The following is a 19,855-nucleotide window of genomic DNA, read 5'->3' as shown; positions in this document are numbered from 1 at the left end:
CTCAAATATCTCCGTATTTGTTGAAATAAAAAAAAAAATTTAAAAAATTATGATTAAGTATCGACTGATGGCAAAAAAAACTTACCTTATTCCTCAACAGGTAGTGCGATAGCCAGCACTGCAGTATGTTGAGTGTTAATAGTTTAAGTAATTATAAATAATAGTTTAAAAAACTAATTTTTAGATTAAGATTTATAAACATATTTTTTACTTCACTAAATGTAAGTGCTTATATTATTTCCTATTTTGAATTTCTCTTTTTGACTTACATGATTATGTGTGATGTATCAAAACTTTGCTCATGGTCTAAAAAGTGTCGCTAGTAAAATCCGTTATTTTATTTCTCCAGCGTTGGCAAGTATGCTTTGTTTTTTGATCAGTTCCTTAACCAATTAAGCTTTTTACTAAATTTGGTTTATATCAGTAAAACACCTTTAAAAAAAACTCATTGTACATATTTGTTTAATACAAGTGGATAGATATTTTTTCCTGTAATTTACCACTTAAGCTTTAAAAAAGCACTTAAGTTTTGACTTCATATTTAGATTCTAAATTTTTAGTATATTATGGTATGGTATCTTGTGTAATAAAACAAATTCTGAGAATAAAACAGTGCTTCTGGAAAAAGAAACTTTCTTTTTAAAAGGACAATATCCAAAATAGATTTAGTTTTCCTCAAAGTTCCCCCTCTCCCCTCAAAAAAAAAAGAAAAAGAAAAAATAACTACATTAATGTTTTATGTGTAATGGTAGTATAAAATACACATAATATACATTTTGATTTTTAATCAAATCAATCTGTTTAGCAACTTGGAACAAAGATAATACAATGCAATCACATGTTTTGAAGAGTAAAGTAATTTACAAAGAATTTTAAGTATTGTAGTAATTTTAATTGTCATTTTTATGCAATTAATCAAAAATTAAGTTTATTGCTAAAAATAAAATTATTTAAACATGTCAGTTTCAGGAAATGGTAAATACAATGGCAGACAACATTTTTGATTTTCTTTTAAATTAATTTTAAATTTCTATGAATATTTAATTTTAACTGAAGTAATGTGATGCAAAATTTTCACTCATAAATGTTTTTGAAATAATTGCATTAACAGTTTTGTGCATTAACAGTTGAATTTTTTAGTTATTTGTGTTACTATTTTATCTCTGCGGCGACTTAAAAATTGATAGAAAATTACAAGTAATCTTTTTTTTTTTAAGGCTTCCGCATCAGAAGACGAAGTTGAACGTAAATTACGAGAGCGAGCCCTGTTATCTCTTTCAAAAGCTCAAGCTGCAGCAAGAGATGGCGACACAGATAAAGGGGGACACAGTTCATCATGAAATATGTAATCATTTCCATTGCCATACTTTCATTTAACGAAGAAAAGAAAAAATGAATTTTAGAAACCACATCTAAACTGTAAAACAATATTTGGAAACTTATTGAACATTTGTTTCTCTAGTTATTTTGCTCTTTGAACTTTCTTTTCAGTATTTTGCTTCCATAATTTTTATTTAAGTTACTTTTTTTGTTTGTAAAATTTAGTTGCAATTAATAATTGTATATTTTAAGTTACAGTAAAGCAAATCATGCATTTCTTAATTGGTTTCTTTTTTGCTTTTAAAACTTTTTTTAGGAGAAATTTTTCTATTGATTCGTTAACATGTCTCTATCAGCTTTTTTGTTTAAAAAAAGTTATAAATGAAAAAATACAATACAAAGAATGTATGTAATGTTCACAATTTTTATGAAATATGATATTTTAGGACAATGAAACAGGTGAAAATGTTAAGAATACGATACAGTATATTATTTGTCACATTCATTAGTGTATTGAGGGGAAAAAAAAGATAAATTAATATCTATCGTAAAACATTTTAACAAACAAATTTTTTTTTCTTCCCTCCAATGCCCACCTGTGTTAACATCCGTCAATTCTGGCATTTACAGGGCGATTTTGTTGGCCTCTCTTTCAGGGGCACCATATTAGGTGGGCCAACGTCGCTCCCACAGTGAGGACAGATAGTACAGAGAAGGAAAGGACAGTTCCCTGCCCCAAACACAGGCTGGTCGGCTTTTAACAAACATATTTACCCTAAACTATTACCCTATTTAGTTTTTATTTATTTATTTTTTTTTTGCAAATATCTTCTTTAAAAAAATTATATTTTTATTATCCTTAACCTTGCAGGCTTGTTTTTTTCTGAAAAAGAAATTTATTTTCAAAATAAAAAGTAGTATTTTTTTTTTAGAATTGTAATTAACAGACCTTGTTGTTGTCCAAAGAAAGGAATCAAGTTAATTTTTGGAATAATATACATATACCAGACTACTTTTGATAAAGAAAATTTTTTTAATGCAAAAAATATATTTAAAAATTATTTTGTTACGAACAAAGTTTTTAGTATAATTTCATTAAAGGAGTACTGAACTGCTCATAATAATTTAAAATCAATAGACAGAAAATCTCAGCCTTTCTCCATTAAAAAACAAGCAAACATTTAGTTGATATTTCCTTATACCAATATTTAATTTAAATTTGTGATGGATTGTTTCGTAATTAAGGAATTTTAAATAGGGTTTTGATTATCTCAAAACAAAAACACTGAGTATTCTGCTTGGAATTTTTGTACAAAAGTAATAGATGATTCTTCCTTTCACATTTAAGAGTTACTGTTGTATAATTTGATAATAATCAGTAAGCTCATCAGAATAAAAATTCTTGATTTCTCTAATTCCTTTCCTTGATTTCTCTAATTCCTTTCATATAAATTGAATTCCTAGAAGTGTGAGACAGTAAATATCTATGTACATGTCTGAACATCATATCTATAAAAATTGATATCTGACTTGTGCATATGATTAAATTTAAACTAATGAATGTTTCAATACTTTACAAAAAATATTAATTAAAATAAAAATACTTAGGATCCAAAATCCAAAATTTTTGAGTCTTTAAATTGATAATTTTAAAATCCAAATTTTTATTTGCTGAAAATGAGACGTTCTGACTCACAAAAATCAAGGATATCAGGACCCATAAGAAAAAAGTTTTTTTTTTTTTATCAGGACAACTATAACCCCAGTATTATTTTTAAAAAAATCTCTAAATTTTTGCTTTAAAGAATTCTCTCTGTAAAGGGTACAATGTTTATAGTAGTATTCAAAACATTAAGAGAAATATTGCCACTTAAGTACCTCCCCCCGCCCCCAAAAAAATTTGTTTTGCAAAAGATGTCCTAGGAGTATCTTCTCTCATCTTATTAAATTGATTTCACGACTTCACTTCTTTTGGAACTGATCAACAGTTACAAAAGTTAGATCATGACACTTACATTTAAATATGAATCAATTCATTTATTGGTTATCAATACAGGTGAGATGTTTGTGGGGAGGGAGAATTGTTAAAGACAATGCCAACTTTGATTTATGAAAAGTTGCCCCCTCATAGAATCGAGTTAACATGTCTTATATACTAGTGAATCAGGGCTCGAAGAAAGTCAGAAATTTTACCCGTCCCTGAGGACGGCTTGTCCAACAATGTATCTGTCCTCCTTTGAAACTAACCCGTAGCTTCTAAATAAATAAAAATATAATTTTCTCTTATTTGTTTCAAACATTTATATAGATTGCACAATGAATTAGTAGTTACTAGGATTACAAATACTAGGTTACTAATAGTAAAACCTAGTATTTCTTTCATGAAGTAATTCATTTCTTTTATGAAATAATTTAAATGACAAAGGTCAAGTTATCTGGAATGTCAATTTATCCGAGGGTACTTCATTTTTTAAATGAAACAAATATGACGTTAGACAGTTCCACAATCAAGTCAATGATTTACAGAGGTTTCTGCACAGAAATATGAAAGGGGTTTTCCATTTAGGTGGATGTTCATAATTGCGTTTAACGCTTCTGGTTTAAGACCAGTACGTAATGTGTTTTTTTGTAAGCTCATTGCTGAAAAGCCTCTTTCAACCACTGCAGTACTCCCAGACAAAGAAAACATCAATTCCACCAAGCGCAGTATGTTGCTGTATTTCTAGATTAGAGGGTCATTTTAGAAGTGAGGCGCTAGACTCTTGTAAGATAACAAAAATTGAAAATGTATCACGAATATTAATGGGAAAGTGGCCGTCCGTGCGGACGTCGGATTCTAGAAATTTGTTGTCCGCAGGGAATTTTTGACCGCTGAGGACGGGTGGTTTTTCGAGCCCTGTAGTGAATTGTAATTTTGTAGTGGTAAACGCACTACAGTACTCTCCCGACAGAATTATATCAGTGATAGAATTCGATGAACGGATAACGCTAGTTCATTCATTGCTGTTTTGTGAGAAGCCGGGAGAGCTGTATTAAGATCACCATACTTTTTTAGTGCTAATCGTGAGAGCTGTATTAAGTTCACGGTCGTAGTCACTCCTGTGTTGCCTTTAGCAGTCGAGTGTATACTTGCCGACTTTATGTGTGATCAAGACTGAGTTGCAACAGCTCGAGGAGGTTGATAATGTCGCAGTCACAAGTAACAAGTCAACTGTTCAATGTGGATAATCCATCTAAGAAGGAGTGTTCAAATTGAAGTGGGAGTTTCTGTCAAGGTAGGTGTATTCACATCACGTCCGAGTCACCAATATGGTGAAAGGAGTCAATGTAGGCGTGTTCACATCATGTCCTGGTCTCCAATATGGGGAGGGAGAGTTGTTACAGATAATGCCAACTTTGATCTATGAAAAAGTACCCCCTCATAGAATCGAGTTAACATGTCTTATATACTAGTGAATTGTAATTGTAATTTTGTAGTGGTAGACTCTTTTTATATGATATGGTAGACTTTTTTTTATATGATACTGTGAGAGAAAGAAATAATGCTTTGTTATTGTAAGCAACTTTTTTTCTCTCTTTCAATACCTTAATCTCTTACAATTTTATAAAGCAATACGAAAACTTAAATAAATTTTAAGGCTTTAACTTGTTTAATACTTATCAACTGTTGGTAGGTTTGTAAATCTAACGAATGACGTAATTTAGATTCACAAACTTCATAGAGATGTGACAAGCTGATGTCACCAAATGTACATCTGCTTGTCACATCTCTACTTTCACATAATTTTATTGTCAAAAACAGTGAGCTGCTTTCCTGTGAAATTTTGTTAATAAAGAGGGAAAAAATACCTAGTTGTCATTAACAACTTGAACATACAAGCAATCTGGTACATGCAACTCATCACTTGGTTGTGCATAGCATGTTAACACTAGGGTTTATTATCATACTGAATTAATTTTTGGATAAGGTTTATTGATTTGATTGGATACCTGCAAGTGACGTCGCTTGCAAGTATCCAATTGACAGAGTGATGAAAATCAACTGATCTAGTTCAGCATAAGTTGGGGAGCTTTAATAAAGAAAAGTAGAATGATATTTACAAATATATGTATAAATTTATTTTAAAAAATATATGACAGCACTGTACATGAATAAAAAATGAAAACACAAACTCTGTTCAGATTTGAACTAATGAATTATACAGAGCTGCTACTTTACCAAAAGAAAATAAAAGATGGCAAAAATATTTCATATTTTATTAGATCAAGATTTTGTAAATTAAATGGAATCACTAATTTTAATCTTGTTCTTACGAATTTTTTTAAAACTATTTTTCTGGATGATAAGTAGCTGTTCTGTATAAGTTTTTCATATTTGGACACTGAAAAATGGCAGTTCTTAAGAACTGGAGTTTCTGAACTTCAACAGTTCACTTAGCATTTTCGCTTTCATCATTTCCTTCTGAAGAATCATGATTGAATTCCCAATATTGTTCACCTTCATCACCATTTTGGTCTTTCCAATTTATTTTAATTTTAGAATGAGCTCCATCAGTGATGTGGTGCTTTTCTTGAATTTGTTCAGGTCCTCCTAGTCTGTAACCCATTTCAAAAAATTGTTCGTGTGGTGCAACCTTGTACCTGCGAAAAATATATAAGTGTTACTATAAATTTTTGTATACGGGTTCCTATTGACGGTCCTTAACTCATGTTTTTGTATCCTTTTCAAAGACAAAGTAAAAGGAAATTTGGACAGTAGGGTCGAGAAATAATATTCAGTTGTTCAAAGATCAAGAACGCTATTGAAATGTCAACGAGCGAGCACTAAAAAATTTAAAGGCAATTATTAGAAGTGATTAGTTTCTTCAAGCTTACTTACTTTTATTATTATTTTTTTTTGCCCCCTTCACTAGCATGATATGTAGCGTTTTCAAATAGTGCTTAAAGGGGCTTATTTTTTCTTTTTAAAAGTGCTTTTAAAAAGAAAAGTGCTCTGTACTTGCCATGTTTTACCTACCCCAATTCTTAGCAACAATTGTAAAAACGTAATTTCGGCTTTGGCAAAAGTTTGGCGACATTCTTCAAAATATCGTGAAGCGTGTATAGAATTTTACCCAAAATTATTAAGATACTAATTCCGCAGAACTGACGTAAAACATCCTCAGTGGTAGACGGATCATGGGTTAGAGCAGTGCCGTAGCGAGCTTAACTCGCGCCCGGGGCACAATACCTTTTTAGCGCCCCCCCCATTCGAAAACCATCTAATATTATAAGTAAAATATACTTGCAAAGTAATAAATAAATAAAGTAAAATAAATAAAGTCATAGGCTCAAGCTAGGCATTAAATTTGAGACAAAAAATGTAGTTGAGAAAACAAGACTAGATTTTGAAATGTATATGATCAACCTAGAATTAGTTCAAAAAATACCTATTATTTATTTTACATATTTATAAAGAAATATTTTAAACACGCAGTTTTAAAACAATAAAAAAGTAAATATTTATTATCTCTAAGGAGATACATATATTTAATAATATGATTATAATACATTAATAAAACTAATTACTATGTTATAAATTTTCCACTTTTGATGAAGTTGATCATTTCAAATTTTTTCATACCCTATTCACTGAATAATAGAATCGTCGAGTAGATGTAGTAAGTAATCTTATTTGTTTTATTACTAACCAAGAATGCCTTGAACTTGAAAGGTAGCAACATACACTAAAATTTAAATATACACTAAAATTTATGCTAACATTAAACTTATAACATTTAATAACATTTCATTTTTATTCCAATCAGAGCGCGATGACAATGACGCAAAACTGAAAAATACAGGCACAAAATAACTTAAACGTTAATATTTCGGGTATTTACCTAACTTGTAGCGGAATTCCACAACCTGTCGCAAGTGTGACGGATATGTACAGTCACGGAAAAAAGTATCCGGAAAGTAACAAATAAAGAATCATTTATTTTTTGAAACAGATAATTCTCAGGTACAGAACAAATACGGCGTTTGTGTCCTTTCCTAGAAACAGCAAAACGCTGTATTTGTTGTGTGTCTGAGAAGTATCTATATTAAAAAATAGACCATCTTTTAGTTGTTATTTTCGGGATACTTTTTTCCGTGACTTTACATATAAGTACATTTGAGTGCTATTGTTATCGTTTTAAAATCACAAGCGTAAGCTACATTGCGTTTATAGAAAAAAATATAAATAGTGTTCTGAAAGAAAGAATGTTTGTACACTGTACAAACATACAAACACTTTGTACACTGATGTTTGTACTTTGTACACTGCAAATATTTGGAGATAATATATGTAACCACACAGCGTAGATGCCATAAAGAAGTGCTGACATACACAAGTCGAGTCAGCCCTGCCATTCGAAAAGACGTGTCATTTCTATTATGAATATATTATTACAATTTGATTAGTGTTCCTTTTTATTTACGAATTAACATTTATTATATTTCACCGGCACTAAATTTAAAATATATTTTCCAAAAATAAATTATAATAAAAATAAAATTCATCCAACAATTTTTTTTGTTTTGCTGACCATTTGGCGCCCCTGTGTGTGTAGCGCCCGGGGCATGATGCCCCCCCTTGCTCCCCCCTCGCTACGCCACTGGGTTAGAGTCCTCTTACCGTAAGCTAACCGTAGGAGATTTTCGTGGTTTTTCTCTCCATGTAACGTAAATGCTGGTTAGTTCCATCAAAAAGTCCTCGACGAAAGCAAATTTCTTTCAATACTTGAAGCAGGAGTTCCCTTGTAGTGATTTTTTTCAAAATTACAAAGCTACGGAGTTGAACATTAGTAGTTGTAAACCCAAAATTGGGTCAACTTTTCTACAACCGTTATAAAATAAAATTAATAATTGTATGCTAATTAAGAAAAACTTTCTAGCCATTTCTAAAAAAAAAAAAAAAAGTTTAAAAGTTTGATTGTGAAAAGAAAAAAAATTTTTACCTTTGGTGTGAAACGTAGTATTTTTCTAAATTCACTTGATAATTTTTAAAAATAAATGTAAAATTTTAGGTCCAATCTTTTAAATTATTGGTGTGTATTGGTATTCATAGTGTTACTAAAAAATTCCACTTTAAAATTTTTTTTTTATTTGAAAATAAGGATATTTCTTCACCTGTTAGGAATTTGGAATGTAGTAATCGAAATACTAAATAAAAACTCAATATTGCATTGAAAAACTACAAATTGAAAATGGTAAAAATATATATGGCGAAATTGGCAATTTTTGTTTGGCGCTATTCCTGTTCTCTCGGAACACCCTGCAAACAAGAATGGCGGCCAAAACTTAATAAAATTGCAATGAACACAATATAATCAAAATTTATAAATCCAAAAAATGCATTTTGAATCGAAACAAATATTAATGGAGTAAGAACAGAATAAAAAAGGTAGGTGACCTCTGAAATTACATATACCGTTGAACATTAAAAAAATCATGCCAAAATCTAAACCAATCAGAATCACGAATGGGTTTCCAAAAAAAACTAGACGTTCCTTAAATAAAACAACATCGTCCAGCTTGGCGATTAACCGCGATCACAACTTGGCGAGAATCAAGGGGCACCCTCAAATATTCCCTAACATCTTTAATATCACCAAATTTTAAGGACAAAAGAAAATGAATTTATCAAATTTTAAAATTTTTCCCCAGAAATAAAATTTTAAAAATTAGATTCTTAATACGTACATAAAAAAATTGTCATTTTCCTTGCTGTTCTCATCATCCTGGTTAGTTGTGGCCGCAACTCTTAAATCTTCTTTTCCTCTGTTACTTCGTTTTTGCTTATGTTTTTTTCTTGGAGATCTGCGTTGTTTTCTTTTAGATTTTTTCTGGTCCTTTTCATTTTTTATGTTATAGGATTTAGTGGGGTTAGTTTTAGTTCGTAAATCTGGTATTCTAGTTTGTACTGTTATAGGTGACGAAGTCACAACTCTCGGTTTCGGTTGATTAGCACTAATATCATTAATTTCATTGGAATAATAATTTGTAGAGATCTTTTGAATTTCGTGTGAATAGGAGTTTCTTGGTTTATTGTTCTCAAAACTTGATAGATGTTCATAAGTTATAGATTTAGGTTCATGCTGGTGCCCGTAGCTGTTATACTGAGTTTCAGGAGCTTTATACTCGTGCTGAATCTTTTCAGGAAGTAAATTCATTTTCGGATCCTGAACTTGATCATTTTGGATGATTTCTTGGCTACTTTCACGATAATTTAGAGATGGATAGCTGGATTGAGGTTTCTTTTGTTTATGTTCGTTGTCTCGACTTGAGGTCTTGTGTTTCTTCTCGGAGCACCAAGGTTTCTTGTTAGATGACTTGGATTTCCTATAGCCAGGATTATAATAGTAATCTGGGTAACGCGGTTGGTTGTGGTGTTCGTTGGAATTGTAATTAGTGTCTTCGTCCGATAGTAAAACGTAATTAGGTAAATTGAAATATCTGGAACGATATTCTTCATAGCTGCCTGGGTTATGTAGTGAGTAACTTTCCCCTGAAAATATATATGACCCATACTTATTTTGATCAAAATAATTGTAAGGGGGATTATGATTATAACCTGGTTGCTTATTATCACTTTCATACGAATGAAGTTTATTATAGCCGTGGGTTTCATATTGTTGGCCATGCTCAGGTCTGTAGCCATTATAATTTGGTTGCTCTTGCTCATAGCTGCTATAACCATCGTTATAAGTATTTTGATTTAACTCCTTCCCCTCCTCATTGCTGTAGCTATCATAACCATATTGTACGGTGTTATGATCAGAATGTTTGTTTTTATAATCGTTATTTTGGTCTACGTTATGATGCCCATTTTTGGGTTTAGTTTCTACTTCATAATGAGGCTCTTTTTTTAAAGGCTCTGGTGCTTGCTCTTTTGAAGTCACTGGTTCCAAGACTTTAGTGCTTTTATTGTTCTTAAATTTATTTTTTATGAAAGCTTCAGCTTGCTTTTCAATTTCTGCACGATAGTCATCATTTAGAAATTTACCATAATCGCTCTCTGTCGAGACTTCTTCTGAATGCGGGTTTCGGGGTTCGATTCCATAGAATATGTTCGAACCATACGGTAAGTGTTGCCTTTTTTCTATTTGTGTAACTGGTATAAGTTTTTTATTGTCCGCGATTACGTAATTCATACGGATGGATGATAATTTAGGATTTGTAATAAAAGACTTAGACTCTACTAAAGCTGGTTGCGGTTGCTCAGATGCTTGTGGATTGATTTTGATTACTCTCTGATATATCTCAGATGGTAATTTCCAGACACCTGGAACGAATGGGTGAAGATAATGTGAAAAATCTATAATAGATGATGGAAGATTGTTAACTGCGCCTGGTACAGATAAAAAGAGTTCATCACTCCTCCTCTCGAGGCCTTTCTTTGTCGGACGAAGTTCTTTTTTGTGATGAAGAGTTCTACTATTATGGCTTACGGAAGAGTTCGTCAATTCTGTAGCATTAACTTCGTGACTTTTTTGTCCGTTTTGCACACTTTCACTCAACGCTAATAATGAAAAGTACAATGCAGCTAGAGGCACCTGAAACTGAAAAAAAAAGTTGATTAGTGATTAATCAGTGTCTTAATATAGAATGAATGTAATCAGTAAAGAAATCGGTGTTTTAAATTAGAATGAATGTATTGCTTGAACATTTTGTACATTATTAATGCATGCTGTCATTAATAAATAAAAGAAACTAAGCCGAGACTGAACTGGAGCTTGTGTCTGTCTTGACAAACCACAATAAACTAGATGACTTGTGACCTAAGTCATATCGGTATTTGGATTTGGAGAGAGGGGTACCAGCTCAGGTGCAGTCCACGTCGTCTAACAGGGTTCAAATAATTACGTGTATTTTCACCATTTCTGTTAAAAGATAATGAGTCCTATAAAACAGGGGTAGGTGAGTGATCAGGTAATTTGTTTAATTTAATTGCATTTTTCTATGGAATTTTTGATGCATTTCTTAATTGATGTTTAAGGAAAAAATATATTTATAAAGCTTATGATTCTAGAATAACGTATGGCGGATGAAAGGCACAAAGACTCGATAGTGTTTGGCAATTCCGCCAGAGGGCGTCTATAAAACCAAAGAATATATAATGTGAGAATAAACTTGGCTGATTGTTGTTGTTAATTTACGTCGCACTAGAGCTGCACAATGGGCTATTGGCGACGGTCTGGGAAACATCCCGGAGGATGATCCGAAGACATGCCATCACAATTTTGATCCTCTGCAGAGTGGGAGGCACCTCCGCTTCGGTAGCCCGACGACCTGCACGCGAAGTCGAGCACTTTACGGTAGAACAGTTTAACGAGGACCAATACCGCACACCCTCGGTCCCTACGCAGATTGATCCAAGTGGTCACCCACCCCGCACACTGACCGCAGCCAGTGATGCTTGACTTCGGTGATCTGCTGGGAACCGTGTCTTAACGATCAGTCCACTGCGGGACATAAACTTGGCTGAAACTAGGAAGAGTTGTTTCGGCTGCCGCGTGAGGTCAGTTGGACTGTGTAGCTGACTGACCTCATTTTTCCATTATATTAAATTGATAATATTCAATAAATATAATTATATGAATTGAATTTTTTCCATTATATTAAATTGATAAAAAATAAAATTTTGTGAGAAATTGTTTTTAAATAAATGGGTTTTATAATATTTATAAAATGTAATTTGTCTGAACTTGTTTTGTCCAAAGAACGCATCGAACATGCTACAGACACTTTTAGGAGAATTTTTTAAACGTTAAGATGATAGATAGGGTTAACTAACCAGTGAAGGAACACTTAAGCTTCGCTTGCCTTTTAAAAAATCATATTAATATAAAAATTCGTAATTTTAGTTAAATGACAGTGTCAGCATATTTGCTACTAATTGCAAATTATGTAAAAATTTTTAGAGAACTTACATAATATTGTTTTAAAGTTTTGGAGGTTCAAATAACAAGTAGTAAGAAGACCAAGTGAAGGAACAGCTCTTACCAGTGAATGAACACCCAGTAGAGCAACACTTAATTTTGGTTATTTTTTAATGCTCTTTATGAATTTATAAGACATACAAATATTTAAAAACAAGCCTATTCTTGAAATTATAACATATAAATACTTGAAAAATGTTAACTTTTTTTTCTAATCATGAATTGAAATTTAAAGTGTCAACATATTAACACATACTGTTCATTCACTGGGAAATCTATGCCCACTAAAGCAACATGCCTGTTCCCTCACTGGTTAGAAGTTGTTTTTCGTATTTTTAACATACTTTTGATGCGGAACATCACTAAAGGTACAAGAAAATTTAAGTTTATCTTTTATTTTCATTAACTTGGAAAAAAATCCAGTAAAGGAAGACTTGTTCCTTCACTGGTTTTTCATCGTTTGGTGATCCAGTGAATAAACACCCCCTTATCTCAGTACTTTATTATGCTTAAAAAAAATAAAACGTAACTTCAATAACTATATTTTGAATTCTCTTTTAACTTCAATAACTATATTCTGAATCCAAAACATTGCTAGATGACTTCCTATTGTTTGGCAGTAAGCTATTGTTACCAATCAATCTGAAGAAAAACTTTCAAATTCTTCATACTTAACAAGAAAGACGTTAAGCTGAATCCCAGTGTTTGGTTTGGCTTTTTATAACCCTGAACCACTTACGCGCTAAATACTTAACAAAGCATATGAGGCACACATACTTAACAAAACAGATGTTAAACTGAATCCCCGCTCTTTGGTTTAGCTTTTTATTACCCTGAACCACTTCTGTGCTAAATATTTAACAAAACAGATCAGGTTCAAATTTTGTTGTGTGATTCCACCTGACAGGAAAACTTATCTTACTTTTAATTTGGTATATGTTCTATGAATTTAAAAAAGAAAAAAAATGTATGTGGCTGTAAGTGTAAAAAATAATTTTTTTCCGCCAAGTTTTTAATAAGATTTAAAATAAAACAAAAAATCTTGATATTTCTATGTTGTCTAGAGATGATTTTCTCAAATTGACGAAAAGGTTATTATGCGTTCTTCCAGAATTAAAACAGGAGTGCCACATGAATATCAAGAAAGATAATCAGCTATTTGAAACAGAATTTTCAGACAAAGGTGAAATAAAATAAGCTTTAATTAAAATAAAATGTCTCAGAATAGAATTATTTTTAGACTTATTTTTTCTTCATGGGGGGGACTAGTGAAAATGTTCATTAAAAACGCTTTTCAATTAGTGAAAACAAGAAAAAGAACATTAACAATGGAAAACAGCAATTTGAGTTTTTAGATGATGACGTATAGTTATAGTTTGAGTTTTTAGATACATGAAGGTGAAGTAGTTTAAATAAAATGGTACAAAAATGATAAACTAAAAATAAACTTCATCAATTTTTTTCACTTTATGTTAAATTTTAAAGTAATTGTCCTAGCTAAAAGTTTTTTGGCGAGAAAAACGGGAAACTTTCTTGGACTTTTAAGGAAGTAGAATTTAAAATAAAAACCCATTTTTTCCCCTTACATAAGTCTTTAATTAATGAATTGTTCCCGGTATGAAAATTAATCTTCTGCTTAAATTTCAAAATATTAAGAAGTTTTTAAATGTTTTAAACTCAGCTGTTCGGAAATGCCGTACAGCATGCAAAATGAAATAAGCAACTCAATAACTTTTGAATTAGTTAATGGATTTTCATATTCTTAGGTTGTTTAAGGAGGTATAATCTTATCGGTGAAAATATTTACTGGTGAGATGAAAATTTATAAAAATACTACGCTTTTAAAATTTCTTAACTCTGGAATTGCTTTTACGATTCCTTGCTTCTACGTTCAAAATTTGGATCTTGTCATTTAAAGTTACATAGTTCAAACTTTTTTCGCTTAAATTAAATTGATAAAAAATAAATATTTCTAAAAATTTATATGCTTGAAACTGTTTTTAAATGAACGAGTTTTATAATATTTATGAGCAGAACTTTATTAATTCCTTTAAATATGGTTCTAGAGTTATGGCGAAATACGAAAAAAGAGAGAGTAATATTATAGGGGCAAACTTTCGACCGATATTAAAACAAAACTATTGGAACCATATGAAATAGGGGAAAGTAAGTTTTTTATTTTGTAACTTAAAATTCGCACTAATTAATCAGCATGTTTAAAATTAGTTCTTCAATCCATTAAGATTGCACACTAGTGCATGGAAATTTGAATACTAGTGCAAAAGTTACACCACTGTTATTCCGTTTATTTTTTTTTTTAATTTTTATTATTTTTTTTTCAAATTTATTTTTTGTACATTGTAAATTTGTTTTCATCGTTCTGCCTCTAGATCATAATCGAAATAAATACACTTGAAAAATATTTAATTATTGTAATAAATGTTTTTTTTTTTAATCTGCTTTATTTTTGTAACACTTTTAAACTGCGTTTTGAAACCGATAAAATATTTTCTCGATATTAAATTAATATTTTTATTTTGCATTTTATTCGTTGATTAGGCTGCTAGTTAAATTATCCAATCAGATTAAAGATTTGATTTGAGGTTTATGCGAGCCATAATAAGCTAAATTCAACTTTTATTTATTTATTGGTGCACATACATAGTTAGGCTTGTGTGTCTACTACAAAAGATGTCTTATTTGGCCTTGTCAAGGTGAAAAACTATGGCCTAATTTGGTGAAGGAAAGCACAAAGATGCGGTGGAGTTTGAACCAGCTTTCAAAAGTTTGACGGATTGACGATACCGTTCGGACTGAGGGTCATATATTCCACTTCCTTAGGAGTGAATTAGTTTGGTGTTTTGGGCAGTTTTTCCAGCTAAAAGTTTCTGTATACATGAGCTCAAAAATGAAATACCACCACAGGCGCATAAGCTACTTTGTTATAAAAAAAAGGATAAATTTTGATCTGAAAACTTAGTCGGCCGATTTCGTTTAAATGTTGTACGTGCCCTTTAAAATTACATATTTTAAATTGATTTGAAAATATGCATGCCTTACAATTCAACTCGCCATACTTCCAGAACTTTTTAATGTGAACTGTAATGTGTAATGATTAAAAAAATTTTGCACGCGATAAAATTCGCTGATCCAAAAGTAATTCTATGCAAAAAATGATTTTTAGTAAGTATTTATTATTTTTTAATAATAATCGAAAACATTTTGAAAAATAAAGTATACAACTTTTTGCATCGTTTCTAAGAAATGTAATTTTACTTGGCAAAAGTTTAGAGAAATCGGTCGAATAGTTTCTGATAAATCGAATTTTAAAAAAGTCGTATTTTTAAGATTGAGTCGTAGCTCGTGAAAATCCGATAAATACGTAAAAAGTTATTCAGAGTGGTCTGTTTATTTATTTATTATTTTTTTGGCGTACTGTACATCGATAAATAAGAGGTCTCGTAATAAAAAGTTATAAGTGGTCTAAAAAGAAGAGAAATATTTTAATTATGTCAGACTTTTGACAACTTTTTTCACGCGTTTTGACCAATATAAAATTGTCATATATCTAGCCCATTTTATAAATATATTTTTTTTAAATTTTATTTTATTAATTATTTGACAATAATCGTTTGAACAAATAGAACAATTTAAGATTGTTCTTTTGGTCACTAAGATTTTCATAGTTCTGACCCTCCTGTCAATCTTTGTTCGAAACTTTTCTTCCTATTTTGTATTAATTAAATAAATAAAATGTAATTTAAATCTTTATTTTATTTTATTATTTGATCAACTGGGAGGCTTATGCCAACCCCCATAATTGTTTTTCATTCATCATTGTTTTCCCACCCTTAAAAGTCAATCTTTTAACAAAAACAAAGAATACTTTGCGTTTAAAATATCCCTTATGTAAGAACATTTCGTTAATGTGTTAACTGGAATAGACGATTGCTTGGATTTGAAAGCTAATAATATGAACTTAAAGAAAAAAATTCACCCTGAAGAATACAGATTATGTGACTTTAATAAAAATTTTTCCTTTTTAAAAGGCGAGCACTGAACGCTTGTTTTTTTTGCCTCTTAAGACGTCGGAAGTGCTGCTCATTTAACGTTATCCGGTAGGCACCTGTGAATCTAAGTCATGAAGACGAGCAGCATTACCCACGACATATTGTCGCAGATATCAGTTCCTATGGTGGGCCACATTCACACTTTACACCACAGAGAGAAGCATCCATGCCCTGAGCTGGTTTCGAACCCACAAGTATTGGTTTCGCTGTCAGGCACGCTGACTGCTTGGCTAGCTGGCCGGCCAATAAATTAGAAATTATTCTACGCTTTGACGAGCCTTTTATCAATTCAAGTATGGAACAATTCTAATAGCTCTGTGTCGATTCTTAAAAAAAAATTTACTAAAAATGTTGGGATTCATATCTGGCAGCATGTAATCCTTCTATTTTTGTTGTTGTTATTTTTGTTTGATATCTGCTCGAGCACAAGCTTATGAAGTTAAGAAATAAAGACCTAATAAGGGAAAAATAAATTTTCTACAATAATGGATAAATAATCAATATTTACGGCTGAAACAAAAATTTAAAAAAAAAGAACTCACATTTGCAACAACTTTCGAACAAATTGGAATTTTGGAACAATATTTGCGTTAAGTTGTCACAAAGAAATGATTGTTTTCGCACATCATATTTTAACTCAGTGGTCACCGGACTAAAAATCAACCAAAAATTATATTTCCCCCCAACAGGAATAACAGCTAAAATTCGTGAACTGACTGTCGAATCTTAAATTTTTCTGTTCTGTCGTATTCCCTGTACTTTTTTCAACATTATTTCGTATTTTCAAGTTTCTGAGTATTATAGATTTTGTGCAGCGAAGCAAAATGTATTCTAATGAGAAAAAAAAGAAGATAAACGATTTACAAAAGAAAAGCAATTAAAATTCCAATAATTTGCAATTTTGTTTAAAAAAGACACCACTTTTTTAAGTTCATAAACAGATATGGCACTTTCAGCACACCAACTTCAACTATGAAGTTACATTCCTGCGGGCTTACCGTATGGTATTTTTCCTACAAGTTTAATAGCTAATAATTGTCGAATATTAAATTTTTTTATTTCATTCTACTCTCTGTGCATTTTTCTATACATCTTCGGAATTTCAAGTTTCTAAAGTCTTACAGAGTTTGAGAAGCGAAACAAAATAGAAAAAGAACACCCAAAACAGCGGCGTTGGAGGCCCTTACAACTTTTTAATATACAGAGATGACACTGAAGTTTTTACAATTATCGGAACGTGCATGAGCATGCATTTATGAACGATTGCGTTTTTGCTCGTTGAGGATATTCGTGGTACCAATCTTTTGTCATAATGTTGCATTGATTGAGCAGAGAAAAAGGGGAAAAAATTGAATTCAAAATTTGGTTTTTGTGATGGCATCCTGACAAAGATCTTGAACTCTTTATTATTGCAATAACAGAGTTCTCCGTAGGAATAATAAAGGGTGCTTCTTCACAGAATAGAGCAGTTCAAGTTTTGAAAGGTTAAGTTAAGTTGTTTAAGTTCGTTAAAATTTATCATAATATTATGTAATAACTGAATTTGATCCTCAACAATTTTTAAATTACCCTTTTATATTATTTTATGTGCATATTTCAAAAAGTATTTCTCACTCATTATCAAAATAACAGAAAAATTGGAAGCTTTTGAAAAATAATTAAAGGCAAGCTAAAAGATGATCTCTTTGCATAAATTTTATTTAAAAAAAAGTAAACTAAAGAAGAAAAAAAAGGATTACTTGATAAACAATTAACTTTAGAGCATTTTTTGTATTTTAAACGGAAAATTTTGAGAAAATAAACATTTAAGGGTGAATTTTTAAAAAAAATTTTTAAATTTAAAATTACTAAAAAATTCATTCATATCCCAAAATATGTGTAAAAGATGTGAATATTTCTGGGGGCCAAATATGCGGATTTTAACTACATAACTAGACAACAAAGAAAAAAAATTTATCAAAATACAGGAATCAAATTAAATAATTATCAGTCACTAAATAAATCAGAAGAGGACTTGGGTGGTTAAGAAAGCAACCTTTTCCTGAAAAAATAAAATAAAAAGGCAGTATTTTATGGGCTGGCGGCTTATTTTTACAAAAAAGGGTAAGATAATACGCATTTAAAGGAAAATTAAAGGGCAAACGGGGCCTGTTGCCCTTCCAAAAACGCTTTGGGAGAACACTGCAATAAAACATATATTCTCCACATGTTGAAAACATTTACCAATACTATTTATGATCAAGAACCTGCCATAAATCAACTCACCTTAACTAAAAGACGCATCTTAAATCCAAAAAATGTTTTAAGTCCATAAATTAGTTGCACTGCATAAAAGTTATCATTACCACTCAGACATATTCACTTTCAACCGAAAGGCATCTATCCTGAGAAAATAAAGTAAATTCATTAAGTACTAAACATTTCATCAATTGGACATGGTACATCGCACACAAACCGCTCCTTCCTTCCAGTGATAGTCAGAGAATCTTTTATTCTATTTTCTGAAATTTGCATCGTTCCGTGACAGAAAACAATTTTTTTTCTTCTTTCGTTTCGATTTCTGTATTTTTGTCCAAATGTCCGCCGGTTGAGTGGGTTAATTGTTTGGAGGCGTTCACCATAAACGCAAGTTGAAGCGAGGAAGTATCAATTTGGCAATGTTTGGAATTTCGTAGCAGGAAAGATAGATGTTGTTGCCATTTTTAGTTACATTGTACTTTTTTTGTTGTTGCAAGAAGTTTATTTTTGAAACCATTTTAATAGTTATAAAATAAAAGGGTTAGTTAGTTTGGAAACATCAGTAAATGTCGATGTCCCTAAGTGAGATGTGAGTTTCAAGCAAGTACCCACCGTACAATAGGTACAGTACGGTGAGTGCAAGAAGAAGTTCACAAAAGGTTTATTTTTGAAATCATTTTAATTATGAAATAAAAGGGTTAGTTAGTTTGGAAACATCAGTAAATGTCGATGTTTCTAAGTTAGACAGGGGTTTCAAGCAAGTACTCACCGTATAATAGGTACAGTACGGTGAGTGCAAGAAGAAGTTTATTTTTAAAATCATTTTAATTATTAGATAAAAGGGTTAGTTAGTTTGGAAACATCAGTGACTGCCCATGTTTTTAAGTTAGACATGGATATCAAGCAAGTACTCACCGTACAATAAGTACGCAATAAGAAGTTTATTTTTGAAATCATTTTAATTATAAAATAAAAGGGTTAGTTAATTTGAAAACATCAGTGACTGCCCATGTTTTTAAGTTAGACATGGATATCAAGCAAGTACTCACCGTGCAATAAGTAGGGGAGAGTGGGGTCAATTGTAACATTTTTTACTTCACTATTTTTAACTAACAAAAAATCCAATATATTATTAGTATTAATTGACAGACGAGTAAAGTAAACTATCCTCTACTAGAAAAAAAACAACCTTATTTTAAATGTTATTATATTAGTTATTAACAACTTTTGACAGTCGTGCACTTGTTACAATTGTCCCCA

The 19,855-nt window shown here is 31.1% G+C and overlaps 2 protein-coding genes across 3 annotated transcripts in view; one reads left to right on the top strand and one right to left on the bottom strand.

The window, feature by feature from the left end:
• Positions 1 to 1,602, top strand: part of LOC107442014 (uncharacterized) — a 40,253-nt gene extending 38,651 nt beyond the window's left edge. For both annotated transcript variants that reach the window (XM_087168269.1, XM_087168270.1), the window contains exon 17: positions 1,218 to 1,602. In XM_087168269.1, coding sequence (XP_087024395.1) covers positions 1,218 to 1,340 — 123 coding nt within the window. In that variant the 3' untranslated portion in view covers positions 1,341 to 1,602. The remainder of the gene's footprint in view (positions 1 to 1,217) is intronic.
• Positions 1,603 to 5,322: 3,720 nt separating this feature from the next.
• On the bottom strand, positions 5,323 to 18,983 carry LOC107442026 (uncharacterized). The gene is made up of 3 exons (XM_016055467.4): positions 18,623 to 18,983; positions 9,049 to 10,907; positions 5,323 to 5,961 (listed from the first exon to the last, which is right to left on the bottom strand). The coding sequence occupies exons 1-3, from the start codon at positions 18,638 to 18,640 to the stop codon at positions 5,751 to 5,753; spliced, it is 2,088 nt and encodes a 695-aa protein (XP_015910953.3). The 5' UTR covers positions 18,641 to 18,983; the 3' UTR covers positions 5,323 to 5,750.
• Positions 18,984 to 19,855: the final 872 nt, after the last annotated feature.

The sequence above is a fragment of the Parasteatoda tepidariorum genome, chromosome 7 (genome assembly GCF_982258835.1).
Source record: "Parasteatoda tepidariorum strain Cologne lab strain chromosome 7, Ptep-v5.0, whole genome shotgun sequence".
NCBI classification, from domain to species: domain Eukaryota; kingdom Metazoa; phylum Arthropoda; class Arachnida; order Araneae; family Theridiidae; genus Parasteatoda; species Parasteatoda tepidariorum.
This window is presented reverse-complemented; position numbering and strand designations above follow the sequence as displayed.

What these genes read in the sequence shown, in the direction of transcription:
- LOC107442026 (XM_016055467.4), bottom strand. An exon ending in GAAAATGACAATTTTTTTAT is followed by an intron (nt 5,962 to 9,048) that starts GTACGTATTAAG and finishes TATTTTTCGCAG; the next exon opens with GTACAAGGTTGCACCACACG.